Here is a 25,769-nt window from a genome sequence, read left to right on the forward strand (position 1 = left end):
GTTGGGCAGCTATTCCTTATAAGTGTTATTATTTTAAATAATTGTTAGGACACCCAGAACTGTGGATAGGTATCTTTTTGGTATTTAAATAAAAAGGAACATATAGAAATAAATTTATATACTTTTAACGCAGATATACTGTCTGTATATATGTATATAAAATGTGTACTTTACATGAATTTTAAAGAGGATCATTAATACTGACAAACTTAATGATCAAAAGCAAATCACCTAATTAAATACACTGGGTCAGTTTAATTGCTGGTGTCATTCCATTAAAGTAAATGGAATGACACCATCAATTAATTTGGCCCATTTCATTAACTTCAGTACATAATTTTACTGTTAAGAGTAAAGATTTCAGTTATAGACAGTTTGTTAGGCATTTAAATGTATTTAGTGCTCTGAAGACAATGGAGATAACTGATGAGAATATTGAAATAAAATGGACTAAAATGAGGGAGATTGACAATAGAGACTTACATATATATATATAAATTACTCTCCAGAAGTGGTATAAGCCTTTAAAAATATCCCCAACAGAGATATTATTGGACAAAATAAATCACTCTGTATATTCAGTGTACCATTATCCTTGCAGTAACAGCACCAAATGTTGTTACTGTTCAAAAGGCTCAACAAACAGCTTACAAAATATTTTCATAAAATTCCTATGTGTTTGCAGTTTACAGTCAATTTAAAATAATATTACAAAACAATCAGGAATGAATGAAAGGGCTGTAAAGATTTTCTTATTAAAACTTCTTCCTCCTCCAACTCCTGCTTATAAATACAACACAGTATACTCTCACACTGAAGCACAGTGATTTTAGATAATTGTTAGGGCACCCAGAACTGCTAATCTTTGGGGCACACTGAAGATTATCATAACTATTAAAAGGGAGTTAATAGTATACATCACGTCAAGATAATAAAAATAGCATAGTTACATTCACGTCTATACAATCTTTCAACTGAAGATCTCAAAGTCTTTATAAACCTTAATTAAACAATGAGAGATTAATAAGCCTGGGACTTTTCAGATTGCAAAAGAGACGATTAATCGGGGATATGATCGAGGTCTATAAAATCATGACTGGTGTGGAGAAAGTAAATAAGGAAGTGTTATTTACTCCTTCTCATAACACAAGAACTAGGGGTCACCCAATGAAATTAATAGGCAGCAGGTTTAAAACAAACAAAAGGAAGTATTTTTTTCTCTAAGCGCACAATCAACCTGTGGAACTCTTTGCCAGAAGATGTTGTAAAGGCCAAAACTATAACAGGATTCAAAAAAGAACTAGATAAATTCATGGAGGATAGGTCCATCAATGGCTATTAGCCAGAATGGGCAGGGATGGTGTCCCTACCCTATGTTTGACAGAAGCTGGGAATGGACGACAGCAGATGGATCACTTGATGATTACCTGTTCTGTTCAACCCCTCTGGGGCACCTGGCATTGGCCACTGTCAGAAGACAGGATACTGGGCTAGATGGACCTTTGGTCTGACCCAGTATGGCTGTTCTTATGTTCAATTAAACTATGGCATTATTGACCTCTCTCTGCAGGCTACTTTTACACCAAAAGGTCCAAAAGTTCTTTCTTACATACAAATGTCGGCATTAAGAACTGGCTTTTAATTATAAGAGCCCCACACAACTTTGGCAATCCTTTACATAAATGTTATTGCAACTTAATGTTAATTATTCAGTTGCCATGATTTAACAAACAGATAAGATTGGAGAGTTCCTGAATTACAGCAGGCAGCTAAGAGAGTTAATTTTTACCAGGTCTTTTCATTCTGTGGAGCCCTCTGTAGGAGAGAGTTTCTCACATGTATCACCCAACACTCCATTGCTTTGTTCTCATAACATTTCATTCTGCAGGCCACTGGGAGGGGTATGTAGACAACTGGTGGACTACAGGCCACTTAGAGTAGCACTGATTTATACCCTTCAAACCTGGCCTCAACACCCGATAAGGTGCTAATTATAACACGTTTGTATGATACTATTGTAGTTTCAGAGGTAATTTCTTACATCTTATTACCACATAATAATGGCCTCTTAACAACCAGACTAATCAAGAATTAATGAGGCACTAAAACATTTTAAAGAACAACCAAGGATTTAAAAAATTCTCTTATGTGTTTCATTTAAAAAGCAATTCATTTAACAAATGCAGTTCTCACTCAGGGTCATATAAAAAGTCTTGGTCCTTAAAAAATGTACCAATTGGAATGTTTTATTCATGTATCAGTTATTTACTTAAGTGGGTCTCCATGTAATGGCAAAACTGAAAGAATTGTAAATGGAGTGGAACTCCATGAAAACATGTCTTCCTGGCCAGAGCCCCGCATTCCACTCCTCCATTTCAATCCACTTATATAATAGCCTACTCAGAAGTTTAAAGCAAATTCATTTAAAGGTAAACTGCAAAGCTAAGACAGAAATGAAGTAAACCCAGAGTAATATGATTGCAACTAAGAGCTTTTTATTTCTTTTTAAAAGCAATTATTGTATGTTCCCTTTACATGGGGAACCTTTAATCTAAATAGAAAGTGATGAAAACCCCCAATATATTATATTTTGCCTTTCACAGAGCATGAATAGACTCGTATAGCATGTTGCTAGGAATTTAGGGGAAACCTTCCAGATCCTATGCAATGTCAGTCTCAATAGAAATCTTTGAGAAACACAAGTGCTTTCCTGGAACTAAAATAGGTAGAAAATAAAAAGTAGAAATAACCCCAGAAATGTGTGCTGAATGCTCGTACCAACCAGGCTATAGGGCAGCAGTTCTCGAACAGTGGATCGGGACCCCAAAGTGAGCCGTGACCCCATTTTAACGGGGATCGCCAGGGCTGGCTTAGACTTGCTGGGGCTTGGGGATGAAGCCCGAGCCCCATCACCCGGGGCTGAAGCCTGAGGGATTCAGCCCTGGGCAGCGGGGCTCAGGTTACAGGCCCCCTGGCTGGGGCTGAAGCCCTTGGGCTTTGACTTTGACTCCTTCCCGCCCAAGACAGTGGGGCTCAGGCTTTGGCTCTCCCACCCCGGGGAAGTGGGAATCAGGTGGACTCAGGCTTCAGTCCTCCATCCTGGGGTCATGTAGTAAGGGGTTTTGTTGTCAGAAGGGGGTCAGGGTGCATTGAAGTTTGAGAACTCCTGCTATAGGGGATATTCAGCATAAAAGTAAGTTTTAACTTGAATTTCTTAAACATCTCTTTCCCTGATGAAATCCTAGCTCTTCCTAGTTTGCTCAGATCATCCCAGAAGACATCACTCTGTAACTTCACTGATACTACTAGTCCATAAACTTTCATTGAAATTAAACTGATTCCTAATGTGAAAGGGAGCACAAAATAGTGTATCAGAGTTTCTCATTCCTTTCTACTGGAATTAATGAGAGGACTCTCAAATTTAAAAAATACACCAACAGAAAAGGCCATTTGATTAAATAACCCTACTTGCCAATTATAAAGGTCTATATTAAACTTATAATAGGAAGAAAATTGGTAACTAAAGCTAAAATGTAGTGCTTAAGCTACAAAAACAACAAGGAGTCTGGTGGCACCTTAAAGACTAACAGATTTATTTGGGCATAAGCTTTCGTGGGTAAAAACCTCACTTCTTCGGATGCAAATGAGGTTTTTACCCACGAAAGCTTATGCCCAAATAAATCTGTTAGTCTTTAAGGTGCCACCAGACTCCTTGTTGTTTTTGTAGATACAGACGAACACGGCTACCCCCTGGTGCTTAAGCTACGCCTCTCATTTTTTCCTGGTATTAAAAAAAATAATGAAAAATTATGTGGCCCAAGCTAAGATGTGTGCAATACTTAGGCACTCTACAAAACATACAAAAAGACAGGTCTCTGCCCTGATGATCCTATAGTCTAAGCAGAGATGACTAGAGGCAGAAGGTGGACAGTGGGACACAAATTACAAACACAATAACATGAGTTAGCTTTGGATACAATTGTGTACGTCTTGTTTTGTATCTTTTTACGTGAGCATTTCATTTATTACAAATTTGGGGGGAAGTTGGTGCATGTGTTTTGTGAGTTGAATGTGGAGGAGAAAGAAAGGGATAAGAGTGTAAGAGTGAAGGATGGGGTGAAGAGCAGGGAGCAGTAAGGATGGAAGGTGGCAGAAGTCTGAAGCCTTGCTTACACTACAAAATTAAGTCGACCTAAGTTAGGTCGATGTACAGCCATTACAGTAACTACTGCAGTGGTTCATGTCCATACTACACCCCCTCTGTCAGTGGTGTGCACCCTCATCAGGTCCGCTTCCACTGACTTAACTGTGTGAGGCATTGTGGGGCACTGATAGCTGGAGCTCCCCCTCCCCCCTTGCACTGGGGCCAACAGCCTGAGCTGTCATCCCCCTGTGGTGTTCACACCTGGAGCCCCGCTGCTGGTGGCAGAGAGCTCGAGCTGTCATTCCTGCACAGGGTCACAGCTGAAGCCCTGCCGCCAGGCCTGCATGGGGCTGACAGACAACAGGTGATGTAACTAGACACTGCGTTGCCCTAACTACATCAATCTAAGCCCTACGCCTCTCGCAGGGGTGGAGTCATTCGGTCAGTGTAGTGGGTGACTTACATCAGTGGGAGCAACGTTGTAGTGTAGACATTAACCTAACTCTGTAAATGTTAGCTGCCTTACATCGACCTAACTGTTGTGCCAACCAGACCTGGAATGACAGGGATGGAGTGCTGGGGGAAGACATGACAGAGAAGGGAGTGGAAGGAGGGAGCGGAGCATACAGAGGGTGAAGCTGGGAGCAGTGGAAATATAGCAGATGAAGAGAAGCATAAAGGAGATAAGAAGAAATGACCTATCAGAAACTGTATAGTGTTCAGAGTCCAAGTAGAGCTTTTGGAGAATTAAGTGATTCCAAGAGGGCTGCAGAAGAGCTCTGTGGAACTGGGGCTACCAGGCTGCCCCCAGAACTCTTCCCATTGGTGCTAGGCCCATAATACAGCAGGATACACATGCTTCTTGAAGTATTAATTAATGACACCCATTGTGCTACAGACCAATGACTGTGGGGTCAATTTCTTGTGTTATTTAATTTTAATGCACAGCTCTTTGGGATACTGGTGGCTTTATATAAAGCATGATCTGATGACCATAATGCCTCAGAAGCTTGCCGGATGCTGCGACCAGGGTAGAGGAATGGGCCCTGCAGCTTCCCCTCCTCCTGTACCTTACAAGCTGGCAGCTTCTCTAAATGTCAAACATTAATTAACTCAGCTATGGAACTCTGAGTTAAGATTTCACTTGCACCCTGAACATTTATTCACTTCTCTGCTGGAAACCAAAAACTCCAGCTGGAATCCTTCTGTGTCTTCAGAATCTTTAATGCAACACGGGCTGAGGACACTCTTCAAAACAAGCCAGAGATTATTTGTCTGAGAGCATGTGCGGATGACACGTGCATGCACAGAAACAAGATGAGGTTACAACTTTGCTCAGAGCTTGAGCTGCAGGTATTTGCTTTTCAGCCAGGCACCAAAGGTTCTTAAAGACACTGGAACTTGTGTTCATTTTATGCCAAATTCATAGCTGGTGTGCCTTCATTGAAGTAAATGGGGTTGTACTAAGGATGAACTTGGCAATTTAAGTCAATTAAAAATGAATAAATATAATTCTGAAAAGGAGGAATTGCTGCTATTTATTTTCTTCTCATAGTGTCTGAGTATAAAGGTTGCTAATTGGTTCTTCCAGCTGATGTGATCATAGTGAACTATACCCAGGTTGAGATTATCATCACCCATTTAGGCCCCTAAATCAATGTGACAACCATTGTTCACATGTGTGCACATCTCTTACCACTTGCAGATATAAATTTGTTTATACTGTATCCCTGCACATAACTATTAAACTCTTGAGATCCTATTTAGCAGTCAAATCACCTGTGAATGAATGTTCCTCTCCCACCCAAGTAATTCTGTTGGTGTCTCAAGCTATGCAGCTGAAGAATCTTCTCTTGATTCTTCCAGGTACTTCTCCATAGCAGTGATCACATAACACCACTTTGAGCACTCAAGGCTCCCTATGGTAACACACTTCCGAGGGGTGGTGTCACACATGCATGGTGTCTTGCCCAGTAGCTAACAGTTATGCTCAGGGGCGTGTCCAGGAGGAGGTTTCTTCTCCTGATCTGTTTCTGAAACTAGAATAGCTCTCTGGAGTTATAGAAAGGAAGCCCACTCCCATGTGAGGCTTAACTTTGGTTTCACGGCCTGTATGATAGAGTGAGACCATGTTCTCACTCCATGGGACTGCATCCAATGTGAGAAATGGAGGAGATGGTAATAAGATGTATGGACTGAGGAGAAGGAGCAGTGGAGCTCTCCACCCTCAGTTTCTTGCCTTCATGCCAACAAATTCACAGCTTCCTCCTTTTTTGTATGTCTTAAAGTACAATCATTTCATAGCAGGCTGACCTTTTCTTATACATAGCTCAACCTGCTATAGATTGCTTTCTGTAATCTATGCAGCCAATGAGCCAATGGATACCTGGAACTTGGCAGCTGAACTAGGCATAAATCCAGTTATCAAAATTAAACTCTGATCCTTCAAATAGTTCTGATGAGACGGGTCCTGGGAGAGAGCACTATACTCAGTTGTAATTATTTGTGGGATCAAACTCTTAGCTTGTAATACAAAAATACCAAAATAAAATACCCAGTGGTAACAGTTTATTGATAAAGGACAGTATCCCCTCTCTTGTGAAACCCTGTAGAATCTTGAATTAATAATATTGATTGCTGCTATTAAACAGGGTTAGTCTGATACTAGATTTATTCTATTACTGATACTTCCATAGAAAATATGGATTTTAAAGATTTTACATGAATGATCAGTATAAATAAACGTATTCCCAAATCCTTAACAAATGTCAGTCCCTAAAAAACACAGCATGAATCAGATTGTTTATAAAAATAAATACTGTTCACTGTATATGATATTCTGCTGTTCTATTAAATTATTAATACTGAAAAGACTTGTTTCCTTGTTCATTACACTACTGGGCCTCATGTCCACGTTGACCAACACTTTCTTTCTGGGATATGTCAGACCAGATCTTCTTTGCAAACTGCACTTTCTAAAGTTGCACAAGGACTGCCCACAGAACAAGGCATGGAAAGGTATTTTCCTCATGCCATGCGCTGGCCCTGAACCTTGCCGATACTAGGGGAGCCCATGCTGAGTACTTAGAATTTTCATTTATAATTGCATTCATGATGCATTGAATGCTGACACAAGGAAATCAATGAAAAGAACCCTCAATTCACTGGGTAAGGGTTCACTGACTTTTTAATTTGGTAGAACTGATCCTTTAATTTCAAGTTTCAAGGTGTATCTCTGAAGAAATGTGCCAAGAGTATCCTTGTCTCCATCTACAACTGAATACAAAACATACCATGAAAAATGGAATCTTTAAGAAAGACTCTTGCAAACATACCTAACAAACCTAATAAAACCCAGCATCTGGGGGAAATCATCTGTAATTTCACTGTTTTGCCAGAGCAAGTTGATGAACCAATCAAGCTGCACTTTTTTATGGAAAACGTTTGCTTTTGTTTTTGTAAATCAGAAGCACAACTGCCTTGATTTGGAAACAATCTGTAAATACAACCCTTTTAATTTATCTCAGGAACAACTGTCTTCATCCAAACTTTCGGCCTGATCCATTTCTAGCTTTGATAGCTTCAATGTGTCACCTTCCTGATTCCTCAAGTCTATCATCAGTTTCAAACTGCCCATACATACATTCCACATCTCTTTTGGGAAATGTAGGTTGTCTGCATACTAATCAAAGAATGAAATACTTAAAGTCAACATACACAAGATATACAATATCCTTACTTTTAGACTACCAAAGGGATCATAATAATGGGGAAATATTCTTACCCTGAAGAAGGCAGACTCCAGTTGTAGCTTAGCAAATCAAAGACCAGTAAACTTGCTTGTAATAACATCCTCATAGATCCAAAAAGTTATTTTTCCCCTACAGTTAAAAATAGTTTCATACTCTACTGAATGTCAAATCCAAGTCCAGAGATTAAGGCAAGAGAACTTAAATTAAATTGTCATATCTAACAAGGCAAATTAATAATCTTGAAATTGTCAGTTAACTACTTTTAAGGTTAAAAAGAGTCTTAACTATTCATAGCTGAACAGCAGGACTTTTTCAACAGTGGTAAATTCATCTCCATTTCAGGTTTCAATATCTTTCTGTATTTCAGTGGATGGCAAATAAAAAGCCATCCACCAAGCTTATGAAGTCTCTTTTTGAGCTCATCATTTTGTGGGTAAAAAAGTTTATTTAGATTTCCTTAATATGGCCTCCATGATTTTAAAATAATTAAACAAACCAAGAAGCATCTCATTCAAAAAATGTTTTTTGCAAGTAAAAAAAATATATGCACCAACAAAACAGAAAATGAAGGATCTTCAAATTCCAAAATCTTTCCATTCCTGGATGAGCGTTAGTGTTCAAATGTTAATAGGATGCCTGCATTTAAAAAAAAGGCCTTTGCTCACGCTAAAGAGTCTGTGAAACAGACTGTTTCCATACTATGACCTCAGTCTCAGGATTTCTTTCTTGCAAAATGTTAGTTTATTTTACTTGGCAGCTTGCCCAAATTCTGTATCTCTCTCTCTCTCTCTCTCTCTCTCTCTCTTCCACCCCCTACCAACCTCATCTCTCTATGAACCATTGATTCAGCATTGATTCAAATTAAAGACTTTCTTGATCTAAAGTAATTGGTGGGGGAAGAAAGTAATCAATTTATGAGCACCAGCCCAAAAGATTGAAAAGTTATCTTTGTATTAATTTTCTTTAGTAGTGATTTTATTTCATTTTCATTTCTCTTTTCCTTAAACTCACTGGGGAAAACAGCAGCATACTGCATATCATTGATGACAGTGTACAAACTGTATATCAACCAGAACACAGTACAGCAGAGGGTTTCGGATTTCAGTCAGCAGTCACCCAGAGTACAGTCTTTCCAAAATTGGTTACCAAGGCAACAAGGAATCTTAATCCAGCAACAAAAACCATGTAAGAGTCTAAGCATCAATTTATCATTTTCTTGAGAGACAGAGAAAGAGAGAGTGCAACTTGGACCACACATACATTTCTGAAGTAATTCAGATAAAATATTGTTTTCCACAGGCATGTACATCTCCATAATTTCTTGATATCTCCTCATTAACCCCCATGATATTTAGAGGTAATACTACATTCAAAATATTCAATTAACCTCCCCCAAATGAAGAAGCCCAAGGAAAATAGTGGTAAGATAAAGGTAAAGGTAAGATAAAATATACACTTCTGGTTACTTACAGAAATACATTTCCTTGTGTAATACTATATTTTAGCTGTTTAAATTGGCCAATTTTATTCTAAGTGAATTAATAATGTTGAGTATTGTGGAAACTTTTCAAATGGACAAAAGATGCTGTATACCTTTGTTTACAAGATGTGGCACCTATTAAATTTAATTACTTCCCCTGCAGCTCTGAGTCAAGGTTAGCTTCAACATAAGAGCAGCTTCCAGCGACTTTCCTCTACAGCAGGCGTGGTAAAGGTAGATAGTAAATGAGTAGCTACTATATCTGGGAGGTTACTAATCAAGGGCACTGTCTAAACACTTTCGTTCCTAGGATGAAAAGGGCATATGAAGTTACTAAGGCATTGTTGACACTAGTTTTGTCAACAAAAGTCAGTTTTAGTTGACAAAACAGTGGAGGTGTGTACACACAACAATGCTCCTCCCACCAATTTTACTCTTCTGCTACAGTGACATAATAAAACCATCTCGACAAGCAGCATAGAGCTTTTTGCGACAAAGTTAGAGCGACACAGTATCAGAGTAGACATTGTGCTTGCTTATGTTGTCCTAAATGGCCTCTAGGAGGTGTCCCACAATTCCCATCATGGCCGCTCTGGTAAGCAGTTTCTACTCCACTGCCCTGCAGCCAAGTACACAGGCATGCGCCCCTCTCTCTTTAAAGCCCCTGGAATTTTTGAAATTCCACTTCCTGTTTGCTTGGCATGGATAGCTCACCTCACATCTTTCCAGCTGACCATGCCAGCTTTCTGCAGCAAACGCGTTCCTGCTTGGCATACAACGGAGTTGCTGAATCTGTTGGGTCTGTGGGGAGCAGAGTCTGTGCAGTTGCAGCTCCGATCCAGCCATAGGAACTTTGACACCTACAAACAGATTGCTTGTGGCATGGAGAAGGGGCATGAAAGGGACACACAGCAGTGCCGTGTTAAGATCAAGGAGATGAGGCAGGCGTACCAGAAGGTAAGGGAGGCCAACCGTCGCTCTGATGCAGCACCGAAAACATGCTGCTTCTACAAGGAGCTGCATGCCATCCTCGGTGGCAACTCCACCTCCATGAGCCCCATGGATACTTTTGGGGGGACTGGAGGCAGTGGCCAGCAGAGTCAACCCCAAGGACGAAGTGATGGATGAGGAGGTCGAATTGGAGGAGGATGTGGGACATGCGACAGGTCATCTAATGGCATGGCGAGCCAGGTCCTCTTTTTGCCTCTGGAGGGGTCTAGCCAGTCCCAGGAGTCCGGCTCTGGCGTGCCTGAAGCAGGAGAGGGGAGCTCCAATAAGTAGTGATTTTGCTTTAATACTGCATGGTGACATGAGGTAGAGGCGTCCTTTATTTTGTTAAATGCTGCATGTGGGAGATGGGATTGAAATTAACAATACTAGGTACTGTTTGCATTGGCTTTGCATTCCCCAGTGCAGCTATGCAGTGGAGGCCCTGTAAAAAAGTTTGATAATACACACCAAAATCTCCCAGGAAATCTGCATACAGATGTCTAGGAAACTTTCCTGCAGATACTCAGCAATCCTCTGATGAAGATTCCTTGGCAGAGCTGCTTTGTTTCTTCTCCCATTGTAGGAAACTTTGTTGCACCAATCGGCAATTACTTCTGGAAGAATCAAAGCAGCACACAGTCGAGCAGCATACGGACCTGCTCTGAAGCTGCACAGATGCAGGAGATGCACCCTTGCATCTTTGGTTGCCCTTAATAGTGTGATTTCAGCTTCAGTGGCCCCCTCCTGGGGAAAACGGTGCCCGTTTTCAGAATAGTGTCCCTACGCTCTTTCACTGATCCTCTTCTGAAACCACTGAGACCCTTTGTTCTGCCTTGCATCATCCCCCCGGGCCGAACTCACCAGGGTTAGTACTATGGCTATGCTGTCCGCTTGCCAAGGGTAAGTGAGAAACAGTTGTATGTAACTTTTATGATTCAAGACTGTGAGTGCACACTGTGTATTGTTTCTTTTGCTTCTGCAGATGTGCTCTTGAGGGGCAGTTCCTACACGCTGATGGAGCACCTCCCTCAGATAAGGAAGAGAACGAGGAGGAGGACATGTTTCGCGAAGTGCTGCAATCATCAGATCAGGCCGATAGTGAGCACAGATTGTGGAGAGATACAATAAATGAAAAACTAGAAATGGATAGCCAGGAGAGGAGACAGGGCCAGGAGCGGATAATAAAGGGTCAGGAGCAGATAATAAAGCTCATGGAGGAACAGAGATGCTGAGGTCCCTTGATTGCATTGCAGGTGGAGCACATGCATGCTCGACTCCCCTGCAGCCTATACAGAGCTGCCTTCCTTGCCCTCCCCAAACTCCCCACACACATTCCTCTCACATTCATGGCCCATCACAGTACCCCTTGCACTGCACCCCTTGGGACATTTTCCATAATTACAGCTGGACTTACACACAGCTATGAGACCCTCACTTCAAAGAGAGCTTCTCACTGTCATGTCCCTTGTAAGAAATGTTAATCTGTGTATTGCTGTTAATAAAAAAATTAGTCTTACAAAGACAGTGATTTTTTATTTGTGACTTACACAGGATGGTTGCAACAGCAATTCATACAGTGGCAACTGGCACATTTGCAGACTACAATTAACACTCAGACAGGAATCATTACACGGGTCATTCAATATGGCAAGTAAACAATATGGCTCAATTCATTACAGAAAGACACATTACTGGGTCTCATTGTCAAAATGCTGCCTCAAAGCCTCCCTCATTTGAATAGCTCCCCATTGAGCCCCTCTAATAGCCATGGTGTCTGGCTGCTCAAAATAAGCTGCCAGGCAATCCACCTCAACACTCCAGCTCTGGAGAAACTTTTCCCCCTTGGCTTCACAGGCTGCAATGACCATGGGAATATTTTCCGCACTGAAGTCTAACCTGGCAAAAAGGCAGCACCAGCAACCCTTTGATCTGTCAAACACACATTCAATAGTCATTCTGCACCTGCTAAGTCAGTTGTTGAAGTGCTCCTTGCTGCTGTCAAGGTTTCTGGTGTAAGGCTTCATGAGCCATGGGAGCAAGGGGTAGGCTGGGTCTCCCAGGATCACTATGGGCATTTCCACATCCCCAGTTGGAATCGGCTCGTCTGGAAAGAAAGTCCATGCATGCAGCTTTCTATACAGGCCAATGTTCCTGAAGATGCAGGCGTCATGCACCTTCCTTGACCACCCTTCATTAATGTCAGTAAAATGACCCCAATGATCCACCAGCACCTGCAATACCATAGAGAAGTAGCCCTTTCTGTTGATGTACTCCATCGCAAGATGGTCTGGGGCCAAAATGAGGATATGAGTGCCATCTATTGCCCCACCGCAGTTAGGGAATCCCATTGACACAAAGTCATCTACTATTTCCTGCACATTGCCCAGAGTCACATTCCTTCGTAGCAGGAGGTGATTAATGGCCCTGCATCACTGCAAGCCCTATAGTGAACTTCCCAACTCCAAACTGATTTGTGACTGACCGGTAGCAGTCTAGAGCGATCACCACGCACTTTTCCACCATTAGGGCAGCTCTCATTTTGGAGTCCTTGCGCCGGAAGGCAGGAGTGAGCGCCACACAGAGTTCCAGGAAGGTGGCTTTGCGCATATGGCTCTGCAGCCACTGCTCATCATCCCATACCTGCATCACAATCCAGTCCCACCACTCAGTGCTTGTTTCCTGAGCCCACTAGCAATGGTCTATCGTGTACAGCTGCTCTATGAATGCCAACATCAATCTTGAATTGTTTCTTTCCATGGCACACAGCAGGGCAAGCACCACGGATTCCTATTCAGATTTGCAATTCATGAAATACTGCAGGATCAGCTGTGTTATGTTCATAATGCTTATCACAAGACTGGTGAGCAGAGATGGCAGGCAAAGTTTAAAGGTGCAGTTGAAAAATGGCACAAAATGCAGTCGGAAGCCCTTGGAATCATGAGACCGAGAATACTGCATCACGGGGTGATGATCCTGCCCCCAGGATGCACTGTGATCATAGCAGGAGAAGGTGGTGATTTCACAGTGGCATAGCTATCCATGGTGCACTGCTCTCTCTGATGATTCTAGAGCACGAACTGTGGATGCGTTCTCCTGATATAAAGAGCATTATGTGACCATGCACAAGCAATGTAATTACAGCGGCTTATGATCATGGATGTAACTTAAATTGACTTAAGTATGTAGTGTAGCCATGGCCTAATAAACAGACTATACCTGGTTAAAGGGGGAGATAAAATTTAAATTTGCCATCTGAAGGTCAGAGGTGAAAGTAAGCCAGTGCAGCGTACCGGTAAGAAAGTGACCACCGGTACAGGCTGGTACACAGTTGACGTTAAAGCACTGCCGTAGCAACTCTTTAAGCACCATACCGGCAGGGTCGCTGATGGGTGGGGCAAAAGGAGCAGTTGCCCCAGGACCTAGCGATTTAAAAGGGCCATGGGCTCTGGGCCCTTTAAATTGCTGCCGGAGCCCCGGGCGGCGCGGGCTGGGCAGTGCTGGCTGCGGAAGTCTGCCCCCAGCCTCACCCCTTCCACCCAAGGCCCCACCCCTTCTGGGGGCACAGAGCCGCCCCCCCCCCCCCAGCTTGCCCAGGATCCCCTGTGTACCGGTAAGTCCTAAGTTACTTTCACCCCGCTGAAGGTTCATGTTTTTTTTTTTCTTTTTTTAGGGTATTTATCATCCACTGGAAAAAATTCTCACCAGAAGACAGCACTACAGCTAGTGAACTCCTCCAATTCAGCTTTTTCACTGTCTCACTTTCATTTTCCTGTTTTACATTTCATATACAGCTACCATGTAGTTATTCTTTTGATATGAAAATAATCAGCACAAAAATCCTTTTTTTGTTGTTATTTCTTGTTAATTTACCTAAATCTCCAAGATAGATTCAGCCTTGACGTAAGTAAAAATTTTTCCAACTAAGTGGCTCTGCAGGATTTGAAGAAAATGGGTTTGCTGGTATAAACTCACAGTAGATCTTTGTGGACTATTGGCAACATTGCAAAGTACACCACGAATCCAAAAGAGGAGTAGGCCCCACTGATAACATACACATAAGTACTGTAGCAACTAGAAGCTCTGAGGCAACCTTTAGTTAAGCTAGTATGGTACTCGGAGCAGGAAGTTACTGTAGAAGTACAGTTTTTAAATGAAGGGCTGTGTGTGTGTGTTTGTTTTGAGGGTAATTCTTTAGTGGGAGAAGGCAGAGAAGAAATTCTGTATGGGATTTTGGAAGCTCAGTAATATATTTTTCAAGTTCTAGTTATCCTTGCTGGACTGGATGAGCAGATTGGCTGAAATAAAATCTGGCATTGTTTAGAAGATTAGCCTTTCAAGTCAGGGTTGGGGGAAACAGGTGGAACAGTGCAGCAAAGCCAGCATTTTTATCCTGCCAGGTACTTGGTTCCTGGATAAATACCAGAGTTTAGCCTCCTCAGTTTTCAGGATCTCCATCACCCTGAGAAACACTAGCTTCATTCTTTATAAAAAGACACATTTTTTTCTGTAGAGTCTCTGAGACACACATCTCTCAAAAACATCACAGGCAGATGTTAAAAGCAGTAAGTGATACCACACAATGGTGTTTTTGAAAGAAAAACGTCCCAGAGACCAATTTAAACAATGTCATTTTGAATACTAGTGGAATTTCATATTAACAGCCTCCCATCCCTTCAAATTTATATTCTTGGCATGAAATCCTGGCCCCATTAACTTCGGTGGGACCAGGATTTCACCTTGATCTTGTCCTTTAGACAAGACTATCAGACACCTTTTGACTCATCTATCCTAACTCGTCCTGGTGAATTTGGCAGACAGCATCAAGGGGTGTTTACAGTACATCACTGGATGGATTTCTCTTTCCATGGCTGCATGCCTTGCCATATTTGCCACCTTCTCTGGTTCAATGAGACAAAAGCTGAACCCTAATAATGTACATTTCAGAGTTAGTGGTTTGTATTCTTGAACTGAAACATAAAAATCTACATAGAAACAAAAACGTGGATTGCTGTATAAAATACATAAATAATAATATAATAAATAATATTTTGCACTTGTTAAGTGGCTTCCATCTGAGGATCTCCAACAAATCTCTACTAATATCCATTAATTTATTCTTCCCCTACGCAGCAGTGTTGTATTATCCCCATTTTACAATTGAGGAAAATGAGCTACAGAGAAGTGAATTGTCTTGCTCAAGAGTTCCACACAAAGTCCAAGACAAGATCCCAGGTCTCCTGCCAGCTAGTTGTGCTTTAATTACAAGAATATTTTTACTCACCACAAGAGTAAAGATGGCTGACATCAGGCAACACACCACAATACACAATGTATACAGACATTAAGTATCAAAGAGTGTCCTGCAGCAATTCAACATATTTAATATTTATTATCCAAGTCTTTTTTTAAATTTATACTACCATTCATTTATTATATTGCTCTTGATTAATACCTCATATTTCTGCAGAACGTTACATTTTTCAAAGTATTGTACAAATATTAATGAGCTAACCTTCAGTACGGTTTGATTATTGTTTTAAACATGTGAAAACGGAGACAGAATTTAAACAACTTTCATAAGGCCCCACAGCAATTCAAGGGTGGAGCCAAGATCACAACTTTTGGCCTCATGCACAGTCCGCTAGACAATGCTCCCTCTGATATACAGCATTCTAATGTTTTACATATCAGCCAAATGTGAGAGGCCTGGACTACAGATGTCAGCACAGGACTAGAAGCCAGGAACTACTGAGTTGTACTCCGATCTTTGACACTGACACACTGTGAACTTGGGCCTTTCACTTAACCTCTTTGTCTCAGTTTCCTCATTTATGACATGGCAACTCTATCTCACAGTGTGTTAGTCTGTACATTGCTTTGAAGATGAAAACACCTATACAATGCTAAGTAAATATAGACAACAAATAGCCCACACTTATGAAAATATAGATATATATGTGATCAGCAGGAACAACTGCAGCACATTCCACTGACACTGTGGAAAATCAGATAATTGAGAATTAACTTGATGTTCAAGAGCCTGAGTTGATAAAAGCTTGATGGTCATAGGACTGCAGTGTTACTTTTTGAGAGTAGGGAGTACGGATGTTGATAGATTTCACACTGGTAAAAGGGATCCCCTGAGCAATGTAGTCTCAAAATGATGCTCGTGGCTAATGTTCACAAGAAATACAGCCAAAATCTGTTATAAGCTGGCAAAAACAAATATAAAGGAGGCCTGTGATTCTCACAGGTGAAAAATATTAGCAAAAGACAAAACTTTCAGAGTCATATATTATAAAAGCCTCCCTTAATCTTGGCTAATTCTCTTGTAAAAAGGGAGGGAAAAATCTGGAATATTTTGGCTTGAAAACAGATGTGGGAGGGATAATAAATATATTGCACTGGAGTAGCTTATTAATAGTGTTTACATTACAGTATTAAGTGATTGCACTAGCATGTAGAGTTGAATGTATAACAGTGAATCACATTTGGGATAGACGAACCTGTTGTGGTCTGAACTTGGACATGAATTAGAACGACAAAAAGCTATAAAAGAAAGTTGCATGGTAATTCCAAACTTATTCCTTTAGCAGGGTTGTTTTGGGGAATTTACAAAGCTTGAATCATTTTTTCAAAAATTTTTGTGACTATGAGAAATCTTATGGCCTTGGGCTATTTTTGGCAGAGTTTCTACATCCAGCATTTGAAGCTATAGAACATGGAGCTGGTCAGAATATTTTTTGGGGAGGGGAAGGGGGACTACAGAAAATTTAAACAAAAATGAAAATGTTTTCACTTGCATCAAAATATTCAATTTTTTTTTACTTTTTGTCAAAAAACCCAAACATTCAAAAGTTTTTGGCAACCAAACATTGAATATTTTACCTGAAAACTGCCCCAAACTAAAAAAAAAATAATTCAGACAGTAACTGCCAATCATTGGGGGAAAAGCAGATAAAGGTTTTATGAAGATTTAAAAAAACAAAACAGAAACTTTCTGCAAAAATATTAATTTTGTTGTAAACCCAATTTTCCAAAACCAACCAAACAAAAAAACCCAGGTTGACAGAAAAATTTTGACCAGCCATAAAAAAATCTCTTTGGGATTTACAGATTTTAAACATTCAGTGAAAATCTGGTCAGGTGACCCATGAACTCCTATGCATAATAAGATAACATGAAATGAGTTCATCAGATCCAGAGAGCTTGTGATTTTAAAAAATATATTTAGTCACAAGTGACAATCCATTTGGAGAAAACTCTGGTGTGCTTAAATCCTTCTTACTGAGTGTACATGTCAATGCAATCTTTTAGGCCATTTCCTACAGTCATTCTGCATATGGACATGCCAGGATATAGCCTGACACCGACTTCCTCTATAGCAGTGTTTCTCAAACTGGGGTCACCGCTTGTGCAGGGAAAGCCTCTGGTGGGCCGGGCTGGTTTGTTTACCTGCCCCATCCGCAGGTCCAGTCGATCGCGGCTCCCACTGGCCACAGTTCGCCGCTGCAGGCCAATGGGGGCTGCTGGAAGCGGCGGCCAGTAAATCCCTCAGCCTGCACCGCTTCCAGCAGCTCCCATTGACCTGGAGCAATGAAGAGGGAGTGGGAGCTGCGATTGGCCGGACCTGTGGACGGGGCAGGTAAACAAACCGGCCAGGCCCACCAGGGGCTTTCCCTACACAAGCGGTGAGCCCAGTTTGAGAAACACTGGTCTATAGTCTTCGGTAAGTCACACACTAACATTTATTTCAGTTTATCTGTAGCACTAGGATAAGTGTCCTTATTTATCTACTTCATTGGGGTCTTCTGAGATCCAGCAAATAAGTTAATGTTTATGAAGCTCTTTAAATGGTAAATATTATTACCACCAGAATTAATTCATGCAGAAACATATCTAGGAGAGTTAATACATGCAGAAATAAAACACTGGCTGTGTGTTCACTTAAAAAAATCCTCCAGGCTTCTCTGCTTTGAAAGGTTACAGATACTACCCTTGGTCAAGTGACTCAGGAGAAACCCAACAAAGTTATTTGTGTGTCTGTTTTTGCTGTCCTGGAGTAGGCTGGCTGGGGGGGAGGGGGTAATCTCTGAGGAAGACTTCATGTGAATGTTCAGTTCAGTGTTTCTGACTGATTCAGAGGGGTGATAAACCTGTCCCTTTGGAGCTGTGTAAATAATGTTTGAAGAATGGCAGTAAATCTAGACAAAGGATGAACAAACTACCATTGTAGCCATGTGCATCGGGTTTGCACCTGTGGCTTGTAACAAGCAGAAAAAATACTTTTGTTAAGGAAAAAAAAACACAATTAACTTGCTCCTCCCATTTTTTCTCTCTCACTTTTATCAAGGCCAATGTGACCTGTTCTGTGGATTGTTTTTTTTAAAGATGAGAGTCCCTTAAAGCTCTTCATTGCTCTTTCCCGTCAGTCTCAGAAATGCCACTTGTTCTCTATTGACTCTTTAAACACTCCTACTAGGCTGCTTAGAAATCTTTCCCAGGAGCAATAACTCATAAAAGTAGCTCTGAATGTTCTTAAGTTCAAGGGCTCCTTACAATTCTCCCCCATCAAAGATTCATGCTCCCTCCACTCCACCAACTAAACACTTATTAAAATTAATCAAAATGGTTTCCTCATCCCTGCTTCAGTTTTTGCAGCTTCTGATGTGAAGGCTCGCACCCTGGCTGGGCATTTTTTCAAGATTTTTTTGCCAGTTGCAAAATTGGTCTGGGTGGTACCTTCAGACTGCAAGCTACAGTGATCTGTAGGGGGAGAATGAGTCAATTATTGAGTACTAGTTTGTTTATGTATGTGTGTGTATGTGCGCGTGAGTGTGTGTGCACACGTGTGGATTGTAGTGTCCAAATGTATTATCCTCTGTATACTTTTTTAATACCTGGTGCAATCAGGTTCATTCCAAATTTTTAAAAACACCAATATTCAGAAGTGCCAAAGATCAGGGATAAAATTAACCTTAGCAGATGGGGTTAGCATTGATGTAAATCAGAAGAAACTCCATTAACGCCAATGGAGCTACACTGATGTAAAATCAGCATCAGCAGGAGGAGAATAAGGCACAACCTTTGTGTTTGTATGCACAATCGTGTTATTTATATTTACATCATTGTAACACATTGGCATTCAGCTTTCTGTTAAACAATTTAAAATTTTTTAACTTTGGCTGTTTTTGCTTTCCCCCTTTTCTCTTTTCCATTCTTTCACCCCTATTTTTCTTGCCTGCTGCACTATGTCTTGTATCTCTTCCACTATCTTTCAATCTCTGTTGTTCTCTTTCCTTCCCTGTACTTTAATCTACCTGGTTTCTCTTCCTCCTCCTTTCCCTGAATTCTATTTGCAACCTACCTCCCCCATGTCCTTTCAGGCTCTCCTTCCTTCTGTATCTCTTTTTCACCCCAATAGTCTTCCTAAATATAATGGTTTCCATTTAAAAAGTTACCATTTACCAACAGTTACTATAGTTTTCCCCTGTTCTTAAAATAGGAATAAACATCAGTACCTCAGACCCTGCTGTGTGGTCATTATTGACAAATGGTAACAATATAAAGGTGACCCCTGTAAATGTATTACATTAGAAAATATGTATTACGCTAGAAAGCATTCTAACAAAGAGAAGGTTAAGGGGTGAGCTGATTACAATCTATAAGTACTTATATGGGGAATAAATATTTAATAATGGGCTCGTTTATCCAGCAGAGAAAGGTGTAACATGATCCAGTGGGTGCAAGTTGAAGGTAGACAAATTCAAACTGGAAATAAGGTGTAAAATTTTAACAGTGAAAGTAATTAACCACTGGAACAATTTACCAAGCGGTGCAGTGGATTCTCCATCATGAACAATTTTAAATCAAGATTGGATGTTTTTCTAAAAGATCTGCTCTAGGAATTATTTGGGGAAGTTCTATGGAGTGATCACAATGATCCCATTTGGCCTTGGAATCTATGAAGTAGAGTACAGTTTCAATGGGGTTCAGTGAGACCACTCATTGAGTAAAGTACTACTCAACATGAATAAGGATGTCACAATCTGGTCCAATTTATTTAATAAAGCCCACTAATGACACTTTACCTAGTCTGCCACAAACAAATTTAGTAATTTCTGCATTCATACAATACAACTTACAGAATTTTAATGAAATTTTACTGAAAGAAAACCTTTTTTATACCCCCAATATAAAATATGACCTAGCCCCAAGATTACGTCGAAGTATAGCATCTGCTTATGTTTTACATATTAAATATCAGCAAAAATAAGTGTTCATTTCTCCATGATACCTCCAGATGGCATTAAAACTCTTCTCCTTTAAGTCTTTATTGTAATATCATTTTTTAAAAAATGGAACCATTGGAAGCATTCTGTACCAACATACACTATTAACCGTTCTCAACAATCATATTATCAGAAGGCATAAAGCTGCTAGTGCTTTGTTTATTAAACAAGTTTGACTAAATATAACATAATGTAATTACATTCTACAGCAAAACCTACAGGACAAGCCATTCATAGACCATGTCAAATCTTTTTATAGATTCATTTCCAGAAGATTTTTTAATATATATTTATATCAGAAATCAAAACATTCAACAATCACACTTATTGTACCTTCTTCTATGGGTACTTTTGGCCATGTAACAGATGGTGACACCTTGCAAGACTTCCATGATCTAGCACTCTGAATTTAAATAAGAAGAGCCAGAGGACACAAATTACAGACAAGATGCACTCTAAAATTCACATGACTGCACTGTGAAAAGAATTCCACTCCCACTCAAATGGATAAAAAGGGTCAGTGATTTTGTAGAAATTCAATCCTCTCCTAACTCATGTGAGCAAAATCAAGTTTGCTGATCTAGCCTGTTTTTTTTTTTGTTTTAAACTTTGAGTCCCTCCATTTGAAGAGTTGTTTTTTTCTAGTAACAGTAAAACAGTCAATTCCCTTGTACACTAAAAAAGATAAAAAATGGGAAAAACCTCTACTGTTGCATTAGAGTAAAGGTGAACACTGATATATTACAAGTGCCTGTTCCCATCTGTTTCTCAACTGCTTTTGTTAATTCAAAAACATCAACAAAATCGTGAGAGACCAGAGGTAGCTGTAATTGGATTTCAAGTAATTCAGAGGTGAAGTTGCAGACTGCAGTCTTTTAAAATTACATCAGTACATCAAAGGCATATGTGACATGATATCTTCTGGAAAATGTGACAAACTTCTGCAGCTTTAAGGTAATATTGGACCTCTCCGGTTGTAAAAGCCTACCTCACTCACTCACTCCACTAAAAATAATTTAATATTTATTCAGCTTGTTTCAGAGCCATCTCACTTTTCAAGATCTCTCACAATAAGTATGCTAATGATTTATGAACAATTAACTATGAATCATTACTTAAAAGCCTTTTAAAGAATAGCATCAGTGAAAGAGCTTCATCTTAATGAAAACAAACAGAGAAACACTATTTGGCATGACAAAGCAGATAAAAACATAGCAATCATCGCTGATCACAAATACGAAACTGACTTACGATGTATGTGATGCACTGTTTTCTGGATTCTTTGGCTCAGCATCACCTTTCCCTTAAAAAAGAAGAAAAATAATATAAAAAATAAGTGAATATCAAAATCTTTATGGTGTTAGAGGTCAATACATTATCAGGCTAATTTTAACACTTTCAAAGCGTATAGAAGAATGTAAATATCATATGGCGGGAAGCTGGGACACTAACTGAGCACTTGCAAGCTGGGTGGTAACATCAGCATGACTTTTCCTGTCCCTTGTTTATGTGCTTAGGGGTAAGTTGTAAAGCAGGCCTGACAATTTCATGACTATCAGATCCCTAGCAAGAAGGCAGGAAACTCTATAAGGCTGGCTGCTTGCAGGATAGAAGGACAGAATGCCTTGGAGCCTTAGTCACTATAGGCCTGAGGTGACAAATCAGTCTGAAGGGTTTGGGGATTCCTTCCCTCCCCACCCACCCCCCACAAAAAACCACAAACAAGCAAACACTTTGATTCACCTTATTTGCTGTGAATACTGCTCTCTGAACAACCTGCGGAACCCCAGTGCTAGATAGTCCCTAGTCCTAACATGGCCGTGCAGGGTATACAGACATATTTGGGCTACCCAGAACTTGACTTTGAGGCCTGTGCAGATCACTGTGACTGTGCAGTTGCTGCTCTGCTTTGTAAGCAAGCAGGTGTGGAGAAGACAGAGAGGCTCAGGGAGCAGATGGATCCATGGCTCTTTTCCTTCCTGACCTCAAGTGCTCCCCAGAAGAGCTGTCTGGAACCACTCTGGGAACTAAGATGCATCTTTTCAGTGCCACAGTACTTTACTTCCCCTTACTTGTACAAAAAGAGAGGCCCAGTCACAATTCTACCTGGGTCCCCTCCCAGGACAATGGTCACATATGCTGCCCCTTACACAGGGCTGTGGGTCACTGCCCTAATTTAGCAGCCATTAAGGAGAAACATGGTTGGTCTGAAAGCCTTGAGGGGGTTGGATTTTTGTTTTGTTTTGTTGTTGATATTGTACCACCTAGCTTACACACCATTTATAATCCGAGTGCAAAATATTGTTTCTATACTAGCCAATGGCTCAGGCACTTGTTTACCAATGGGCACTGAAGTGCTGTTTAAATGCAAGTTTGTGATGAACAGGAGATGAAGAGCTGGAGTCTGACTATCTTACAGATGGGACCAGTGTTCTTCCATTCAGTTTTAATGAGTTTTGTCTAATCAAAATTCATTTGTATTCTGTGAAATAACGTTTGAAATTGTTTCAGTGTTTTCTTGTGTGTAGCGCCTGATTCACACCCATTGAACTCAATCAAACATCTCTAATAGACTTCTAGTAGACTTTGGATCAGGCCCCAAGACATTACAAGAACTTCAGCGTTACATATGAATAGCTGTTGCCAAAGTTCTCAAGTTTGATTTTCACTAAATCAAAGGTGGAAGAACTTAGGGTATGAAATGAACGTCTGGGGAGAAATATTGGCCTCTTTGAAGTCAATGGGAGGTTTGCCATTGACTTAAATGGATTTCACTCCTGGTACTTTCCCCAGTGCAATCCTGAAACAAGCTGAAATAGTTGTTCAAGATAATGATGCCTCTAGGAGCAGGGGTCCAGCAAAGGAGTCTTTGGTTAGCTTACACACTTGGTACCTGCATCAGATGTTTCTAGGCCTTCTAAGCTTGCAGGGAGGGTTTCACTGAAACATTGCTTACCTTTGGGAAGGAGGGGAAAAAATCAGTTGTTCTTATCACCAATCAGCCTTTGAAATCAGACCCACAATTTTAAACCAATCAGAAGCATTGGCATGAAGCTAGTCATATCTATATTTATCAAACATTTGCTACACACAGAATGATCACAAGATAACACTGGTCTACAATTTTTGAGAAGTCGTCTGCTTCAGAGATAAAATGTGCTATTTATTATGTATTTTGATGTGCTGAATTCAAATATGACAATTAAAACAACAGATTGGCTACTGTTTCTAAGATATTTAAGTTTTTACATTTTATGTCTATGTATATTGTGTAGATAGTAGAGTTTTAATCATAAATTGTAAACCTAGGTCTTTTCATGTGTTTATGGTTGCTTTACATGATAATATTTCACCTGTCCTGTTTATGTAAACACTTTAAAAATCAGCAAAAGGGTTATATAAATAAAATTTATTATGAAACAAAAAGCAAAAAAGTATTATGTACATAGTTTAGTCCTATTCAGTGTCTACTCGGCGCTTCTTGGCTTGTCTCTTGTATTCATTAAATGGAGCATCTCTTGTCACTGTCCAGCAATAGTCTGCAAGCATTGATGGGCTCCATTTGCCCTGATAGCGTTTCTCCATTGTTGCAATGTCCTGGTGAAATCGCTCGCCATGCTCGCCACTCACTGTTCCGCAGTTCAGTGGAAAAAAAAAATCTAGATGAGCGTGCAAAAAATGTATCTTTAGTGACACGTTGCAACCAAGGCTTTTGTATGCCTTGAGGAGGTTTTCCACCAACAACCTGTAGTTGTCTGCCTTGTTGTTTCCGAGAAAATGTATTGCCACTAACTGGAAGGCTTTCCATGCCGTCTTTTCCTTGCCACGCAGTGCGTGGTCAAATGCATCATCTCGAAGAAGTTCACGAATCTGAGGACCAACAAAGACACCTTCCTTTATCTTAGCTTCACTTAACCTTGGAAATTTTCCACGGAGGTACTTGAAAGCTGCTTGTGTTTTGTCAATGGTCTTGACAAAGTTCTTCATCAGACCCAGCTTGATGTGTAAGGATGGTAATAAAATCTTCCTTGCTTCAACAAGTGGTGGATGCTGAACACTTTTCCTCCCAGGCTCCAATGACTGTCGGAGTGGCCAATCTTTCTTGATGTAGTGGGAATCTCTTGCACGACTATCCCATTCGCAGAGAAAACAGCAATACTTTGTGTATCCAGTCTGCAGACCAAGCAAGAGAGCAACAACCTTAAAATCACCACAAAGCTGCCACTGATGTTGGTCATAGTTTATGCACCTCAAAAGTTGTTTCATGTTGTCATTGGTTTCCTTCATATGGACTGCATGGCCAACTGAAATTGATGGCAAAACATTGCCATTATGCAGTAAAACAGCGTTAAGACTCGTCTTCGATGAATCAATGAACAGTCTCCACTCATCTGGATCGTGAACGATGTTGAGGGCTGCCATCACACCATCGATGTTGTTGCAGGCTACAAGATCACCTTCCATGAAGAAGAATGGGACAAGATCCTTTTGACGGTCACGGAACATGGAAACCCTAACATCACCTGCCAGGAGATTCCACTGCTGTAGTCTGGAGCCCAACAGCTCTGCCTTACTCTTGGGTAGTTCCAACTCCCTGACAAGGTCATTCAGTTCACCTTGTGTTCTGAGGTGTGGTTCAGAGGAGGAGGATGGGAGAAAATGTGGGTCCTGTGACATTGATGATTCAGGACCAGAAGTTTCATCCTCTTCCTCTTCCTCATCTGACTCAAGTGAGAATGATTCTGGTACATCAGGAACCGGCAGTCCTCCTCCGTGGGGTACTGGGCTTATAGCTGATGGAATGTTTGGATAATGCACAGTCCACTTTTTCTTCTTTGACACACCTTTCCCAACTGGAGGCACCATGCAGAAGTAACAATTGCTGGTATGATCTGTTGGCTCTCTCCAAATCATTGGCACTGCAAAAGGCATAGATTTCCTTTTCCTGTTCAACCACTGGTGAAGATTTGTTGCACAAGTGTTGCAGCTTATGTGTGGGGCCCACCTCTTGTCCTGATCTCTAATTTTGCTGCCAAAATAAAGGTGATAGGCTTTCTTAACCATAGTGGTTATACTGTGCTTTTGTGATGCAAAAGTCACTTCACCACAAA

At 40.6% G+C, this 25,769-nt stretch overlaps 1 protein-coding gene across 1 annotated transcript in view; it reads right to left on the reverse strand.

Annotated features, from left to right (window-relative positions):
- AFF3 (AF4/FMR2 family member 3) overlaps window positions 1–25,769 on the reverse strand; it is a 190,101-nt gene that overhangs the window by 149,176 nt on the left and 15,156 nt on the right. The window contains exon 3 of the mRNA XM_034774253.1: window positions 21,910–21,961. Within this exon, the coding sequence (XP_034630144.1) occupies window positions 21,910–21,961 (52 nt within the window). The remainder of the gene's footprint in view (window positions 1–21,909; window positions 21,962–25,769) is intronic.

The sequence above is a fragment of the Trachemys scripta genome, chromosome 1 (assembly GCF_013100865.1).
Source record: "Trachemys scripta elegans isolate TJP31775 chromosome 1, CAS_Tse_1.0, whole genome shotgun sequence".
Lineage (NCBI taxonomy): Eukaryota > Metazoa > Chordata > Testudines > Emydidae > Trachemys > Trachemys scripta.